This window comes from Oncorhynchus masou, chromosome 28, assembly GCF_036934945.1.
Source record: "Oncorhynchus masou masou isolate Uvic2021 chromosome 28, UVic_Omas_1.1, whole genome shotgun sequence".
NCBI classification, from domain to species: Eukaryota; Metazoa; Chordata; class Actinopteri; order Salmoniformes; family Salmonidae; genus Oncorhynchus; species Oncorhynchus masou.
The window spans coordinates 68,271,611-68,290,375 of record NC_088239.1 but is presented as its reverse complement, the minus strand read 5'-3'; the positions used below and the strand labels follow the sequence as shown (position 1 = coordinate 68,290,375).

The 18,765-nt window shown below is 48.6% G+C and overlaps 1 protein-coding gene across 6 annotated transcripts in view; it reads left to right on the top strand.

Moving 5' to 3' along the window:
• The window catches only part of LOC135518151 (disabled homolog 2-interacting protein-like), a 286,136-nt gene that overhangs the window by 103,990 nt on the left and 163,381 nt on the right, over positions 1–18,765 (top strand). For all 6 annotated transcript variants that reach the window (XM_064943072.1, XM_064943071.1, XM_064943075.1 and 3 more), the window contains exon 3: positions 5,901–6,019. In XM_064943072.1, coding sequence (XP_064799144.1) covers positions 5,901–6,019 — 119 coding nt within the window. The remainder of the gene's footprint in view (positions 1–5,900; positions 6,020–18,765) is intronic.

Below are 18,765 nucleotides of genomic sequence, written 5' to 3'. Positions count from 1 at the left end.
GTCAGCTTTTCAGAAAGGAGGGCGGGGCAGGGCCTTATATGCGTCGTGGAAGTTAGAATAGTAATGATCCAAGGTTTTGCCAGCCCTGGTTGCGCAATCGATATGCTGATATAATTTAGGGAGTCTTGTTTTCAGATTAGCCTTGTTAAAATCCCCAGCTACAATGAATGCAGCCTCAGGATGTATGGATTCCAGTTTGCAAAGAGTCAAATAAAGTTTGTTCAGAGCCATCGATGTGTCTGCTTGGGGGGGAATATATACGGCTGTGATTATAATCGAAGAGAATTCCCTTGGTAGATAATGCGGTTGACATTTGATTGTCAACATCATTACTGCCAGGCGGTAACTATTCAGGGTGAACAGTCTCACTCACTACCTTATTTATGATAACCACATTACCAGCAGGATACCACCCTGCATACCATTGTTGGCTTGCTTCTGAAGCTAAGCAGGGTTGGTCCTGGTTGGCAGATCAGATGTTGCTGGAAGTGGTGTTGGAGGGCCAGTAGGAGGCACCCTTTCCTCTGGTCTAAAGAAACTATCCCAATGCCCCAGGGCAGTGATTGGGGACATTCCCCTGTGTAGGGTGAGGTATTTTGGATGGGACATTAAACGGGTGTCCTGACACTCTGTGTTCACTAACGATCCCTCATAAGCATAGGGGTGTTAAACCTGACCCTAACTCTTAACCTCTAGCGTCGAGCAATCCCGTATCCGGGAGTGTAATCATAGCCTCAAGCTCATTAGCATAACGCACCGTTAACTATTCATGAAAATCGCAAATGAAATGAAATAAATATATTGGCTCAGAAGCTTAGCCTTTTGTTAACAACACTGTCATCTCAGATTTTGAAAATATGCTTTTCAACCATAGCTACACAAGCATTTGTGTAAGAGTATTGATAGCTAGCATAGCATTAAGCCTAGCATTCAGCAGGCAACATTTTCACAAAAACAAGAAAAGCATTCAAATAAAATCATTTACCTTTGAAGAACTTTGGATGTTTTCAATGAGGAGACTCTCAGTTAGATAGCAAATGTTCAGTTTTTCCAAAAAGATTATTTGTGTAGGAGAAATCGCTCCGTTTTGTTCATCACGTTGGGCTAAGAAAAAAAAACGAAAATTCAGTCACTACAACGCCAAACTTTTTTCCAAATTAACTCCATAATATCGACAGAAACATGGCAAACGTTGTTTAGAATCAATCCTCAATGTGTTTTTCACATATCTATTGATATGATAAATCATTCGTGGCAGTTGCCTTTCTCCTCTGAACCAAATGGAAAAGTGCACGCAGCTAGGAGATTGCGCAATAATTTCGACGGAGGACACCAAGCGGACACCTGGTAAATGTAGTCTCTTATGGTCAATCTTCCAATGATATGCCTACAAATACGTCACAATGCTGCAGACACCTTGGGGAAACGACAGAAAGTGTAGGCTCATTCCTGGCGCATTCACAGCCATATAAGGAGACATTGGAACACAGCGCATTCAAAATCTGGCCCATTTCCTGTATGAAATTTCATCTTGGTTTCGCCTGTAGCATTAGTTCTGTGGCACTCACAGACAATATCGTTGCAGTTTTGGAAACGTCAGAGTGTTTTCTTTCCAAAGCTGTCAATTATATGCATAGTCGAGCATCTTTTCGTGACAAAATATCTTGTTTAAAACGGGAACGTTTTTTTATCCGAAAATTAAAAGAACGCCCCCTATATCGAAGAAGTTAACCCTAGACCTAAATCTAACCCTAACTCTTAACCCTAGAACTAAATCTAACCCTAACACTAACTCTTAACCCTAACCCTAAATCTAACCCTATCTCTTAACCCTAGACCTAAATGCTAACCCTAATTGTAACCATATCCCTAAACCGTAAGCCTAACCCGTAACCTATTCCTAACCCGTAACCTATCCCTATCCCTAACCCGTAACCTATCCCTAACCCCTAAACCTAAAATAGCCTTTACCTTGAGGCAACCGGCGAAATGTCAGAATTTGCCCTGTTTCACTATCATTGTGAGGATAGTAAAACCAAAAACATACACACTCAGCACACACTCAGCACACACACACACTCAAGGTTCACTAGTCAGCCAAACCCAGACGCTCAGTTGCATGACATATTTATATGGGCTAATCCCTCAGGAGGTAAATCATGGCTGGGTGGAAAGGAGAGGAGGAAAGGAGAGGCGAGAAGATGAAGAGAATGATAGAAGAAGGAAGAGAGGAGAAGAGGAGAGCAGCGGGGTAGTCTAGACCTCCCAACCATCAGGACTGATGGAGCTCTATTCATTTAGCTATTGAGATTTGAAGAGGCTGGCTGGAGTGTGCTAGAGAGACAAAGCTGGCTATGTAGCTCTGCACCTGTGGGAATGTTTTGGTTATCTCATCTTACATCACTGGATAAACATCAAAAGACTGCTGTAGTACAACCAACATGTTTTATTACCATATCTGGTACTGTGTTGGTGTATTGTGCATCTCAAGTAGCATGTAATATGTTCCTGTGACTGGATGAGTGACAGCGGGTGTCTTTTTGTTCAGATGATGACGGGTTAGAATCATCAGAATAACCCTGTGATCAGCTGGCCACACCTACTCACATTATTACTGTCCTTTTGCTGCTCCACCTGAACAACACAATGACACACACACACACACACACACACACACACACACACACACACACACACACACACACACACACACACACACACACACACACACACACACACACACACAAACACAAACACAAACACACACACACCTCTCCCCCTTCCTCCCCTTCCTTCTTCTCCCTCCCCCTCCCCTCTTCCCACTCCCTCCCCTCCCTCTTCCCCTCCCCTTCTCCTCTCTCCCCTCCCTCCCCTTCCCTCTTCCCCCCCTCTTCCCCCTCCCCTTCTCCTCTTCCCCCTCCATCCCTTTCCCTCTTCCTCCTCCCCTTCTCCTCACTGCCCTTCCTACCCTTCTCCTCTTCTCCTCCCTCCCTTTCCCTCTTCCTTCTCCCTCCCCTCCCTCTTCCCCTCCCCTTCTCCTCTTCCCCTCACTCCCCTTCCCTCTTCCCCCCCTTCTCCTCTCTCCCCTCCCTCCCCTTCCCTCTTCCCCCTCCCTTCCCTCTTCCCCCTCCCCTTCTCCTCTTCCCCCTCCCTCCCTTTCCCTCTTCCTCCTCCCCTTCTCCTCACTGCCCTTCCTCCCCTTCTCCTCTTCCCCCTCCCTCCCTTTCCCTCTTCCTCCTCCCCTTCTCCTCACTGCCCTTCCTCCCCTTCTCCTCTTCCCCTTCCCTCCCCTTCTACTCTTCCCCATTCCTCCCCTTCTCCTCTTCCCCCTTCCTCTCCTTCCTTCTTCCCCCTCCACTTCTCCTCTCTCCCTCCCTTAAACTCAGATAGATTGCAGGGCACTGTTAAGTGACTCCTCTGATCTCCTCTCTCCCCTCCCTTATCCTCAGATAGATTGTGAGGCACTGTGAAGTGACTCCTCTGATCTCCTCTCTCCCCTCCCTTATCCTCAGATAGATTGTGGGGCACTGTGAAGTGACTCCTCTGATCTCCTCTCTCCCCTCCCTTATCCTCAGATAGATTGTGGGGCACTGTGAAGTGACTCCTCTGATCTCCTCTCTCCCCTCCCTTATCCTCAGATAGATTGTGGGGCACAGTGAAGTGACTCCTCTGATCTCCTCTCTCCCCTCCCTTATCCTCAGATAGATTGTGGGGCACTGTGAAGTGACTCTTCTGATCTCCTCTCTCCCCTCACCTTATCCTCAGATAGATTGTGGGGCACTGTGAAGTGACTCTTCTGATCTCCTCTCTCCCCTCACCTTATCCTCAGATAGATTGTGGGGCACTGTGAAGTGACTCCTCTGATCTCCTCTCTCCCCTCACCTTATCCTCAGATAGATTGTGGGGCACTGTGAAGTGACTCCTCTGATCTCCTCTCTCCCCTCACCTTATCCTCAGATAGATTGTGGGGCACTGTGAAGTGACTCTTCTGATCTCCTCTCTCCCCTCACCTTATCCTCAGATAGATTGTGGGACACTGTGAAGTGACTCTTCTGATCTCCTCTCTCCCCTCCCTTATCCTCAGATAGATTGTTGGGCACTGTGAAGTGACTCTTCTGATCTCCTCTCTCCCCTCACCTTATCCTCAGATAGATTGTGGGGCACTGTGAAGTGACTCTTCTGATCTCCTCTCTCCCCTCACCTTATCCTCAGATAGATTGTGGGACACTGTGAAGTGACTCTTCTGATCTCCTCTCTCCCCTCCCTTATCCTCAGATAGATTGTGGGGCACTGTGAAGTGACTCCTCTGATCTTCTCTCTCTCAGTGAGGATCTATTTATCTTCTCTCCTCTTTCCCTGCTGTGTAAAGCTGGAAATCACAATGCTTAGGCTTTTTCTCCTTCTCCTCCAAAAACTTGCTATGTTTCCATCATATATTTTATTCACCACACCCCTCTCTCATTCTCTCTCTCTCTCCTGCCAACAGTTTCTATGGAAACAGAGAGGAGCTTGGGGGAGTCAGCCTTGGGCTGCAGATGTGGCAGTGAAAGAGAGAAGGAGTGAAAGAGAGGGGATTGGGTGAAAGGATGGCAGCTAAAGCTAAAAATAATAGACTGACTGATTGATTGCCAGTAAATTCAAATGTGAGTGTGAAAGCCCTCTGCAAGCCCTCTCAAGCCCTCTCAAGCCCTCTGCAAGCCCTCTGCAAGCCTTCTGCAAGCCCTCTGCAAGCCCTCTCAAGCCCTCTGCAAGCCCTCTGCAAGCCCTCTGCAAGCCCTCTCAAGCCCTCTCAAGCCCTCTACAAGCCCTCTCAAGCCCTCTGCAAGCCCTCTCAAGCCCTCTGCAAGCCCTCTGCAAGCCCTCTCAAGTCCTCTGAAAGCCCTCTGCAAGCCCTCTGCAAGCCCTCTCAAGCCCTCTGCAAGCCCTCTGCAAGTCCTCTGCAAGCCTTACGCAAGCCCTCTGCAAGCCCTCTCAAGCCCTCTGCAAGCCCTCTCAAGCCCTCTGCAAGCCCTCTGAAAGCCCTCTCAAGCCCTCTCAAGCCCTCTACAAGCCCTCTCAAGCCCTCTCAAGCCCTCTGCAACCCCTCTCAAGCCCTCTGCAAGCCCTCTCAAGCCCTCTGCAAGCCCTCTGCAAGCACTCTCAAGCCCTCTGCAAGCCCTCTCACTCAAGCCCTCTCAAGCCCTCTGCAAGCCCTCTGCAAGCCAATATTAATAACCATGTATTCACTGGACAGATACTGCTACATTTTACTGCAACATTGGAGTCATTGGGATCACATATACTGATTCATTTTCATTTCATACTTTCCTATTTCATTATGTTGTTCTTGATGACCTCTATCCCTCTCTCCTCCTCTCTCTCTCAATCTCTCTCTCTCTCTTTCTCTCTCTCACACACACACTCTCTCACACACACACACACACGCACTCTCTCTCTCTCTCTCTCCCTCTCTCTCTCTCCCTGTCGTTCTTTCCCCTGCCTCTGACCCCCTCTCTCTCTCTCTCACACACACACACACACACACACACACACACACACACACACACACACACACACACACACACACACACACTCTCTCTCTCTCTCTCTCTCTCTCCCCCTCTCTCTCTCTCTCTCTCTCTCTCTCTCCCCCCAACTTTCTTTGCTCACTCTCGCTCCCTCTGCCATCTCTTTCTCTCCCTCTCACTAAGAATTTCGCTACACTCGCATTAACATCTGCTAACCATGTGTATGTGACAAATAAAATTTGATTTGAAATTTGACTTAAACCACCATATCCTCTCTCTCTCTCACACTCCCTCTCTCTCTGCCCTCTCTCTCTCTCACTCTCACTCCCTTCTTTCTCCCCTCTTTCTCGCTCTCCTGCTCCCCCCCCTCTTTCTCCCTCTCTCTCTCTCCAGGGCTTCCTGAGTCGGAGGCTGAAGGGTTCTATAAAGCGTACTAAGAGCCAGCCCAAACTGGACCGTAACTCCAGCTTCAGACACATCCTGCCTGGATTCAGGAGTGTGGACAATGAGAGGTACAGTAGGCCCAGTGGTTTTACATTACAGCCATTTTACACTGTGGTTATAGATGTGGTTTTAGACTGTGTGTGACGGACTGTGATGATACTGGATCTTTGCTTTGATTCTGTATGCTGGCAGCTCTGTTTTCTTTGGATGTGTCTTTGACTGATGGCTGGTTATGGAGGTCACTGTTGACATGCTTGTATTGTCAGTGAAAACCAGCCGAGCTCTACTCTCCAATCTGTCATTTCCACTCTCCCTCTCTTTCCTCTTCGCCTCCCTTTATTTATCTTTCTGCTTTCTGCTTTCCGCTTTCTCCCTCTCTCAGTCCTCTTCCTCTCCTCTCTCCTTCTCTACCCTCACTTTTTCTCCCCATCTCCCTTCCATACCCTCCCTCTCTCTCTCCCTCCCCCTCTCCTCTCTCCCTCCTCCTATCCCTTCTCCCTCACTACCGCCCCCTCTCTACCTCACCCTCTTTCCCCACCCTCCCTCCCTCCCTCCCTCCCTCCCTCCCTCCCTCCCTCCCTCCCTCCCTCCCTCCCTCCCTCCCTCCCTCCCTCCCTCCCTCCCTCTCTTTCTCTCTCCCTCTCTTTCTCTCTCCTCTCTTTCTGTCTCCCTCTCTCTCTGTCTCTCTCTCTGTCTCTCTCTCTTTCCCTCTCCCCCTCTCCTCTCATCCCCCCCTCTCTCTACCTCCCCTTTCTCCCTGCCCCCTCTCTTCCCTCCCTCCCTCTACCTCCCCTCGCCCTCTCTATCTGCCCCCTCTCATCCCTCCTTCCCTCCCTCTCTCTCTCCCCCGCTCTCTCTCGCCCCTCTCCCTCCCTCCCTCCCTCCCTCCCTCCCTCCCTCCCTCCCTCCCTCCCTCCCTCCCTCCCTCCCTCCCTCCCTCCCTCCCTCCCTCCCTCCCTTCCCTCTCTCTCCGCCCCCTGTCTTCATTCCCTCCTTCTCCCCCTGTCCCCTCTCCCTCTCTACCTCCCCCTCTCTCCACGCCCCATCTCTTCCCTCTCTCCCTCCCTCCCAAAATCTCTCTCTCTTTCCCTCTCTTCCCCTCTCTCCCCTATCCTCTCTCCCTCTATGCCTCCCATTCTCTCCCCCCTCTCTCTCTTTCTGTCCCCTCTCTCTATCCCTCCCCCTCTCCTCCCTCCCTCTCTCAGTCCTCTTCCTCTCCTCTCTCCTTCTCTACCCTCCCTTTTTCTCCCCATCTCCCTTCCATACCCTCTCCCTCTCCCTCTCTCTCCCTCCCCCTCTCCTCTCTCCCTCCTCCTATCCCTTCTCCCTCACTACCTCTCCCTCTCTACCTCACCCTCTTTCCCCGCCCCCTCCTCCTCCCTCCCTCCCTCCCTCCCTCCCTCCCTCCCTCCCTCCCTCCCTCCCTCCCTCCCTCCCTCCCTCTCTTTCTGTCTCCCTCTCTCCCCCTCTCCTCTCTCCCTCTATGCCTCCCATTCTCTCCCCCTCTCTCTTTCTTTCCCCTCTCTCTATCCCTCCCCCTCTCCTCCATCCCTCTCTCTTTCCCTCTCCCCTCTCCCCTCTCTACCTGCTCCCTCTCCCTCTCCCTCTCCCCTCTCCCCTCTCCCCTCTCCCCTCTCTACCTGCCCCCTCTCTTCCCCCTCCCCCTCTCTCTTTCTTTCTCTGGGTTGAGGCTGAGTATGATGGATGTTCTCTCCTCTATGTGTCAGTGCTGTTTGTGTCTTAGTGGTGACTCTGTTACCTTTGTGGCCCTGCTGCTGCAGCATAGACTGGACCAATCGAGCCCTGGCTCTGTCTGTTTCACAGGTGATATATGGCTAAATGTCACACATCTTACTCGGGACGCAGGTTCCATTTTTCCCTTAGCTTGCCATCCACCACCGGCTCCACTAGTTTTATTATATGGTTTTTGAGATAGCAAAGAAAATGAATTGTTCTGAATCTGTATGGATAATTGGTAGACATTCTCAGTCACAGTCCTTCCTTGCCCAGAGCGAAGAGCCTAATTAGGTTTCATCCTTGACAGTCTAAATTGTGTTTTTACTGCTCATCCTACAACATTAGCACTTCTTATTTGACTGTCCCTTTTCTTTGAGTCAGATAAAGACTTTCAGCTCTGCTGGCTCATTATGGAGATGAGGTGATCTGTCTGTCTGTGTTGGGTAATTATAAGAGTACTGTACTGTATGTGGAGGTCTTCTCTGTCTCCCTCTCTCTGCTGCTCTGAGCGTGAGCCTGTGTGTGTGAGTGTGTGTGCGTGCGTGCGTATGTGTGTGTGCGTATGTGTGTATGTGTGCGCTGGTCTGAGCTTGTTAGTGGGAAATGCTATAGCTGGAGCCTGGTCCCACTCCTTTTAATGAGCCATTAGAATCAGGAGGTGTCATCATGGAACATTGTAAGTGTTCTATTTTTGTAGAGCGGAGTGCTGTTTTGTTCCTCCTTCTGTTTGGAAAAATGATCTCATTGATCTCATTTCCCTCTTCCCCCCTCCCTTCTTCTGTCTATTTTGTCTTTCTTGTTTACTCTTCTCTCTCTCTCTCTCTCTCTCTCTCTCTCTCTCTCTCTCTCTCTCTGATATTGGGGTTCTCTCTGTCTTTTCCTGTGATAAAGTGCTCAGTGCAGAAGGCAAATATTGGACAGGATATTGGACAGTTCAGGAAGTTCCTTATCTCCCCTACAACACCACACATACACACACACACACACACACACACACACACACACACACACACACACACACACACACACAATGCTTTTATACACCCAACCACATACCTTCACAAAGACTGATAATAGTTTATTTTCTACCATCCCAGTTGACACATTGATGCCTTCTCCTACTAGTACAGCTTAGCTTCCCTGTCACATCTGTAGAGTGCCATCTGTAGAGTGCCATCTGTAGAGTGCCATCTGTAGAGTGCCATCTGTAGAGTGCCATTCGTAGAGTGACATCTCACGTGAAGGCAGTTGGTGAAACTCCCCATTTCTGTCAGCTCAGGAGCAGGCTCCCCACAGGGCAGTCACATCCTTTCACATACAACTGAACCTCCAGAATCATCTGAGGGAGGATGAGGATGGATGATAGAGGAGTAGGGCAGATGGAGGAGAATGCAAACAACCATTAACAACACACATACAGTACACACGTACACACACTCACTCAGATGGTAAGTAGGAGCAGGAGTCTATTTCCTCTTTCTGTAGCGTGAAGCAGCTTGATGTACTAATACACCCCCTGGACAGGACACAAGTCTATCGCAGGGCCTTACCCCCAATCTATCAACCTTAATGCTGAGTGCCAAGCAGAGACGCGTTGGGTCCTATTTTTACAGTCTGGTGTGACTCGGCTGCGACCAAACTCCCAACCTTCCAATCTTAGTCGGACATTCTAACCATAAGGCCACTGAATTGTCCCATGAAACGTGATGCCAGGAGCCAGTCCATGTGTGTGTGTGTGTGTGTGTGTGTGTGTGTGTGTGTGTGTGTGTGTGTGTGTGTGTGTGTGTGTGTGTCTGTGTGTCTGTGTGTCTGTCTGTGTGTCTGTGTGTCTGTCTGTGTGTCTGTCTGTCTGTCTGTCTGTCTGTCTGTCTGTCTGTCTGTCTGTCTGTCTGTCTGTCTGAATGGCCTGCAGCTGGACAACATTAAATATTCAACACTGTTAATCATCCACATGCCTGTGGAGAAAACAGGAGGCACTAAAGCATGGATCTAGCCATGGTAGTGCACACACACACACACACACACGCACACACACACACACACACACACACACACACACACACACACACACACACACACACACACACACACACACACACACACACACACACACACACACACACACACACACACACACACACACACACACACACACACACACACACACACACACACACACACACACCACACCACAGTGCCCTTTTTTAGTTGTAATTATAAAGGATATTTTGTGAAACAGAAGGGTACAGAACATCTCAGATGTGTGTCTATCAGAACAGTTAGTCTGTGTTGGAGACAGATACTCATTAGTAGGTCATGTTATTCACCACTAACCAGCCTTCTCTCCGAACATCTCTGAGGAGTACCTTACTGTGTGTGCATGTGAGCAAGCATGATTATCTCATGAAGGGAGAGGCAGAAGGTCTAACACACATCTATTTATTCTACCACTGATCTAGATTTTCCCCAGATACCAAGCTATCCTCTATATATCCTCTCTGTGGCCCAAGAAAGCAGTGTTATTGGGCAACACATTGAGTTAATAAGCTCAGTGGGAGATGTCTCTAATGGAAGTGTAATGACAAAGGTAGTAAGGGGTCTATTCTTCCAGCCCAGAAGCCCTCTATAGCCTGCTGCAGCCTGGTGGGCCTGCTGACAGCAGCTGGTATTGTCTGTCTGACTGGGCTACAATGTGCAGACAGAATACAGCACATGGAAATAGCATGTTTGATCATATTTCAATACTAACAGATTTGTTAAGGCTATGTAAGAACAAATTGATAACAACGCTTTGTTCTTCCACGTAGCTTGTAATTCATTTCTAAGATTAGAGATGGTTGTTTAAGAAGGCGTAACAGAGAATAGGATATGTTATTCTCATATGAACTCCCTGCCCTGTGTTTCTGTCCTGACACTGGTTTTCTCTCTGCTGCACCGTGTCAGACAGATCCGACTGTTACTGTGTGTATTATAATGCAACACCATCCCTTCACTCTCTTTGTATCTTTAAGCTCAGAGCCAGAGGAACAGCAGCCTGTCCGTGTGTGTGTAATGGACCTTGTCAGAGGTTTACAGTGGTGTCTGTGTTCATGCTGGGCTCACACCACGCTGTCACAAAAACACTACTGAATTAGCCTTCACTAATATTTATCTCAGTCATGTCATTCCTCCTTATTTGAACACACACACACCCACACACATGAATACACACACACACAAATACACACACACACAAATACACACACACACACACACTAAATGTTGAATTTTTCTCCTGTTTTTCTCCCATCTCCCGCTGTCCAGTTTCCAAATCCCTTTGCATTACCTCATCTCTCTCTCTTTCTCACCCTCCACCTCTCCCTCCCTGTCCATCTCTTTGTGATGTGATTGTGTGTGGGTGCTCGTAATCATGGTGGGCCTGTGTGATTGGATTAGAACCAGTAATTATGTTTGTGTGCTTGGGGCTTGCTCAACTGTATGTCTGCAGCCAATCAGACAGCAGCTCTTTCTGATCTCTATAGGGAAAACAAATCACATTTCAGTTGGACCTCCAATAGCCACATAGCCACAGGATGGAGAGGAGTACAGTGTGTGTCTGTGTGTGTGTGGGGGGGGGGTTGTTGTCCTGACACCACACTGCCAGGTCTCTGACTCCTCCCTATCGGCTTTCTCATCATTGTCGGTGATCAGGTCTACCACTGTTGTGTCATCAGCAAACTTAATGATGGGGTTGGAGTCGTGCTTGGCCACGCAGTCGTGGGTGAACAGGGAGTACAGGAGTGGACTAAGCACGCACCCCTGAGGGCCCCCAGTGTTGAGGATCAGCGTGGCAGATGTGTTGTTGCCTACTCTTACCACCTGGGGTCGGCCCGCCAGGAAGTCCAGGATCCAGTTGCAGAGGGAGGGGTTTAGTCCTAGGGTCCTTAGCTTAGTGATGAGCTTTGTGGGCACTATCGTGTTGAATGCTGAGCTGTAATCAAAGAACAGAATTCTCACATAGGTGTTCCTTTTGCACAGGTGGGAAAGGGCAGTGTGGTGTGCTATTGAGATTGCGTCATCTGTGGATCTGTTGGGGCGGTATGCGAATTGGAGTGGCTCTAGGGTTTCTGGCATGATGGTGTTGATGACTAGCCTTTCAAAGCACTTCATGGCTACCGACGTGAGGTCTACGGGGCTGTAATCATTTAAGCAGGTTACCATCGCTTTCCTGGGCACAGGGAATATGGTGGTCTGTTTGAAACATGTTGGTATTACAGACTGTCAGAGAGACGTTGAAATGTTAGTGAAGACACTTGCCAGTTGGTCAGAGCATGCTCGCAGTACACGTCCTGGTAATCTGTCTGGCCCCACAGCTTTGTTCATTTTGACCTATTTAAAGGTCTTGCTCACATCGGCTACAGAGAGCGTGATCACACAGTCGTCTATAACAGCTGGTGCTCTCATGCATGCTTCAGTGTTGCTTGCCTCGAAGCAAGCATAAAAGGTATTAAGCTCGTCTGGTAGGCTCGCATCACTGAGCAGCTCGTGGTTTTCAAGCCCTGCCACATCCGACGAGTGTCAGAGCCAGTGTTCTAGGATACAATTTTAGTCCTGTATTGATGCTTTGCCTATTTGATGGTTTGTCTGAGTGGACAGCGGGACATCTTTTAAGAGTCTGGATTAGCGGGCCGCTCCTTGAAAGTGGCAGCTCTAGACTTTAGCTCGGTGTGGATGTTGCCTGTAATCCAGGGCTTCTGGTTGGGACATGTACTTACGACCACTGTGACGACAACGTCGTCCATGCACTTTTTGATGAATCCGGTGACTGAGGTGGTAAACTCCTCAGTGCCATCAGATGAGTCCCAGAACATATTCCAGTCTGTGCTAGCAAAACAGTCCTGTAGCGTAGGATCCGCATCATATGACCACTTCCGTACTGAGCGAGTCACTGGTACTTCCTGCTTTAGTTTTGGCTTGTAAGCAGGAATCAGGAGGATAGAATTATGGTCAGATTTGTCAAATGGAGGGCGAGGGAGAGCTTTGTTTGCGTCTCTGTGTGTAGAGTAAAGGTGGACTAAAGTTTTTTTCCCATCTGGTTGCACATGTGACATGCTGGTAGAAATTCAAATTAAAGTTCCCAGTTACTAGGAGCGCCGCTTCTGGATGAGCATTTTCTTGTTTGCTTATGGCCTTGTACAGCTCTTTGAGTGTAGTCTTAGTGTCAGCATCAGTTTGTGGTGGTAAATAGACAGCTACAAATAATACATATGAGAATGATCTTGGTAGATAGTGTGGTCTATAGCTTATCATGAGGTATTCTATCTCAAGCATGCAATACCTTGAGATTTCTTTAATATTAGACATCGTGCACCAGCAGTTAATGACAAATAAACACACACCCCCATCCCTCGTCTTACCAGACGTAGCTGCTCTGTCCTGCCGATGCACGGAGAAGCCAGCCAGCTCTATATTATCTGTGTTGTCGTTCAGCCACATCTCGGTGAAACGTAAGATATTACAGTTTTAATGTTCCATTGGTAGGATCGTCTTAATCGTAGATCGTCCAGTTTATTTTCCAATGATTGCACCTTGGCCAATAATACCGAGGGAAGTGGTGGTTTAACAATTCATCTGCAAATTCTTACAAGGCACCCCGCCCTTATCCCCCTTTTTCTCCTTATTTTCTTTGTGCTTATAACGGGGATTTGGGCCCTGTCTCGACAAAGTAGTACATCCTTCACGTCGGACTCGTTAAGGAAAACATCTTCGTCCAGTTCGAGGTGAGTAATCGCTGTTCTGATGTCCAGAAGCTCTTTTAGTCATGGTTTTTATATTTCATTTTACCTTTATTTAACTAGGCAAGTCAGTTAAGAACAAATTCTTATTTTCAATGGCGGCCTAGGAACAGTGGGTTAACTGCCTTGTTGTTGTTTTTTACCTTGTCTACTCTGGGATTTGATCTTGCAAGCTTTCGGTTACTAGTCCAACAGTCTAACCACTAGGATACCTGTCGCGATAGCAGCAATAGCAGCACATTATGTACAAAATGAGTTACAAAAAATGCAACAAAAAAAACAACAGAATAGCACAGTTGGTTAGGAGCCCGTAAAACAGCAGCCCTCCCCTCCGGGCAAAATTATATCATGCCAACTATTCATGGAACTGACAATTTGTCTCCAAAAAGATAATCCAACAGGATTCAATTCAAAGCCAACCCAAAGAGCACAGACGTCAATTCAACGTTTAATTGCCATTGGTTGTACGGGATTTCATTAAAATGACATGGAAACAATGTTGAGTCAACCAGTGTGTGCCCAGTGGGAAGCCTCTCTGTTCAATCAGTCAACTGCAGTTCTGAGAACCATAAATCATTGAATTAGATGGACAGCATGGCTGATCCTTCATGACAAATGTTGTTATTAAAAAAGGGAGACCTTATATAAATACATTTGATTGCATTTGATTAATAGTCCCAACCCTCTCACACTCTCTCTCTCTCTCTCTCTCTTATTGACTGTGTGTAGGCCTATAGTATACAGGGAGATGGGAGGGAGGGATAAAGTGGGGGGTTGGAGGAGGTGGAAAGATGGAATGAGGAAGGGGGAGATAAGGAGATATGTTGATAGGAGATGGTAGAGAGATAAAGGGAGAGAGAGTGAGAAAGAGGGAGAGTTGACTGTGTGTGCGTGCCTCAGCTCCTGATCCCAGCCATCAATCTATAAATACAATAAACTGATGTCATTTAACGTTATTAAATTCACTAAATATCCTCCAGGTGGTATCACTGTAATATCTATTATCCCCCTCTCTCTCGCTTTCTCTGTCACACACTCATCCCCTCTAATTTCACCACACACCCCCGCTCTCTCCCTCTATCTCTCTCTTGCTTGCTCTCTCTCTCTCGTTCTCTCTCGCTCTCTCTTGCTCTCTCTCGTGTGTGTAGCTGTAGTTGGGAGGATGTGTTCACTCTCTGGTGGTTCTCTGCTACGTTAAACGCAATGCAAAACTCACATTACTCTATCCCAAGAGTAGACGACCTGCCATCCCTCCTCCTCATCTACTTCCCCACTCTCTATATATCCATCCCTCCTCCTCTACTTCCCTACTCTCTATATCCATCCCTCCTCCTGCTCTGCTTCCCCACTCTCTATATCCATCCCTCCTCCTCTACTTCCCTACTCTCTATATCCACCCCTCCTCCTCCTCTACTTCCCCACTCTCTATATCATCCCTCCTCCTCCTCTACTTCCCCACTCTCTATATCCATCCCTCCTCCTCCTCTACTTCCCCACTCTCTGTATCCATCCCTCCTCCTCCTACTGCTTCCCTACTCTCTATATCCATCCCTCCTCCTCCTCTACTTCCCCACTCTCTATATCCATCCCTCCTCCTCCTCTACTTCCCCACTCTCTGTATCCATCCCTCCTCCTCCTCTACTTCCCCACTCTCTATATCCATCCCTCCTCCTACTCTACTTCCCCACTCTCTATATCCATCCCTCCTCCTCTACTCCCCCACTCTCTATATCCATCCCTCCTCCTCCTCTACTTCCCCACTCTCTGTATCCATCCCTCCTCCTCCTCTACTTCCCCACTCTCTATATCCATCCCTCCTCCTCCTCTACTTCCCCACTCTCTGTATCCATCCCTCCTCCTCCTCTACTTCCCTACTCTCTATATCCATCCCTCCTCCTCCTCTACTTCCCCACTCTCTGTATCCATCCCTCCTCCTCCTACTGCTTCCCTACTCTCTATATCCATCCCTCCTCCTCTTCTACTTCCCCACTCTCTATATCCATCCCTCCTCCTCTACTTCCCCACTCTCTGTATCCATCCCTCCTCCTCCTCTACTTCCCCACTCTCTATATCCATCCCTCCTCCTCCTCTACACCCCCACTCTCTATATCCATCCCTCCTCCTCCTCTACTTCCCCACTCTCTGTATCCATCCTTCCTCCTCCTCTACTTCCCCACTCTCTATATCCATCCCTCCTCCTCCTCTACTTCCCCACTCTCTATATCCATCCCTCCTCCTCCTCTACTTCCCCACTCTCTATATCCATCCCTCCTCCTCCTCTACTTCCCCACTCTATATATCCATCCCTCCTCCTCTACTTCCCTACTCTCTATATCCATCCCTCCTCCTCCTCTACTTCCCCACTCTCTATATCCATCCCTCCTCCTCCTCTACTCCCCCACTCTCTATATCCATCCCTCCTCCTCCTCTACTTCCCCACTCTCTATATCCATCCCTCCTCCTCCTCTACTTCCCCACTCTCTATATCCATCCCTCCTCCTCCTCTACTTCCCCACTCTCTGTATCCATCCCTCCTCCACCTCTACTTCCCCACTCTCTATATCCATCCCTCCTCCTCTTCTACTTCACCACTCTCTATATCCATCCCTCCTCCTCCTCTACTTCCCCACTCTCTATATCCATCCCTCCTCCTCTTCTACTTCCCCACTCTCTATATCCATCCCTCCTCCTCTTCTACTTCCCCACTCTCTATATCCATCCCTCCTCCTCCTACTGCTTCCCTACTCTCTATATCCATCCCTCCTCCTCTTCTACTTCACCACTCTCTATATCCATCCCTCCTCCTCCTCTACTTCCCCACTCTCTATATCCATCCCTCCTCCTCTTCTACTTCCCCACTCTCTGTATCCATCCCTCCTCCTCCTCTACTTCCCCACTCTCTATATCCATCCCTCCTCCTCCTCTACACCCCCACTCTCTATATCCATCCCTCCTCCTCCTCTACTTCCCCACTCTCTGTATCCATCCTTCCTCCTCCTCTACTTCCCCACTCTCTATATCCATCCCTCCTCCTCTACTTCCCCACTCTCTATATCCATCCCTCCTCCTCCTCTACTTCCCCACTCTCTATATCCATCCCTCCTCCTCCTCTACTTCCCCACTCTATATATCCATTCCTCCTCCTCTACTTCCCTACTCTCTATATCCATCCCTCCTCCTCCTCTACTTCCCCACTCTCTATATCCATCCCTCCTCCTCCTCTACTCCCCCACTCTCTATATCCATCCCTCCTCCTCCTCTACTTCCCCACTCTCTATATCCATCCCTCCTCCTCCTCTACTTCCCCACTCTCTATATCCATCCCTCCTCCTCCTCTACTTCCCCACTCTCTGTATCCATCCCTCCTCCACCTCTACTTCCCCACTCTCTATATCCATCCCTCCTCCTCTTCTACTTCACCACTCTCTATATCCATCCCTCCTCCTCCTACTGCTTCCCTACTCTCTATATCCATCCCTCCTCCTCTTCTGCTTCCCCACTCTCTATTTCCATCCCTCTTCCTCCTCTTTTTCTTTGGAGGGTCAGGGTGAGAGAGAGATCAAGCCTGGAGAGCACCTGCCTCTGTTAATGCACACACGTATGGACTCATACACACTCAATCACCACACACACACACACTCAATCACCACACACACACAGTCAATCACCACACACACACACACTCAATCACCACACACACACAGTCAATCACCACACACACACTCAATCACCACACACACACACACACACACTCAATCACCACACACACACACAGTCAATCACCACACACACACAGTCAATCACCACACTCACACACACTCAATCACCACACACACACAGTCAATCACCACACTCACACACACTCAATCACCACACACACACAGTCAATCACCACACACACACAGTCAATCACCACACACACACACACTCAATCACCACACACACACAGTCAATCAACCTACATACACACACTTAGGGGATATTGAATAGAGTTTATTGTTAGGTTTATTCAGTCATTGTCTCATGAATTCATTCCTTATTGTCCCATTCATTGATGAATAAAATATGGTATGAGTGTGCATAGATTCGTTAGCAATGTCAGTTGGACAGCATTGTTGGAACAGCTAACGATCCAATTCTATTTTTAAATAACATACATCAAATATCACAAACACATAACATACAGAATAATGTTGGAATAATGTGTTGTAGGCTACTGCTCTAGATGTGTTGAGGGCAGAGAAGTGTTTATCAGAGAACACTGTGTATCCCCTCTTTTATATTTCCTCTCTTTTCACCCTCTTCCTCTCTGGCGCTCATCTATAATTCAGAACCATCATTTGGTTTAGCTGAAATGGTGCTGTGAGGAAACAAATGGGTTTGATGTGATGTGAGGGTGGGTGCAGGGCAGGAACAAATGGGTTTGATGTGATGTGAGGGTGGGTGCAGGTCAGGAACAAATGGGTTTGATGTGATGTGAGGGTGGGTGCAGGGCAGGAACAAATGGGTTTGATGTGAGGGTGTGTGCAGGGCAGGAACAAATGGGTTTGATGTGATGTGAGGGTGGGTGCAGGGCAGGAACAAATGGGTTTGATGTGATGTGAGGGTGGGTGCAGGGCAGGAACAAATGGGTTTGATGTGATGTGAGGGTGGGTGCAGGGCAGGAGCAAATGGGTTTGATGTGATGTGAGGGTGGTTGCAGGGCAGGAGCAAATGGGTTTGATGTGATGTGAGGGTGGGTGCAGGGAAGGAGCAAATGGGTTTGATGTGAGGGTGTGTGCAGGGCAGGAACAAATGGGTTTGATGTGATGTGAGGGTGGGTGCAGGGCAGGAACAAATGGGTTTGATGTGATGTGAGGGTGGGTGCAGGGCAGGAACAAATGGGTTTGATGTGATGTGAGGGTGGGTGCAGGGCAGGAACAAATGGGTTTGATGTGATGTGAGGGTGGGTGCAGGGCAGGAGCAAATGGGTTTGATGTGATGTGAGGGTGGTTGCAGGGCAGGAGCAAATGGGTTTGATGTGATGTGAGGGTGGGTGCAGGGAAGGAGCAAATGGGTTTGATGTGAGGGTGTGTGCAGGGCAGGAACAAATGGGTTTGATGTGATGTGAGGGTGGGTGCAGGGCAGGAACAAATGGGTTTGATGTGAGGGTGGGTGCAGGGCAGGAACAAATGGGTTTGATGTGATGTGAGGGTGGGTGCAGGGCAGGAGCAAATGGGTTTGATGTGATGTGAGGGTGGTTGCAGGGCAGGAGCAAATGGGTTTGATGTGATGTGAGGGTGGGTGCAGGGCAGGAACAAATG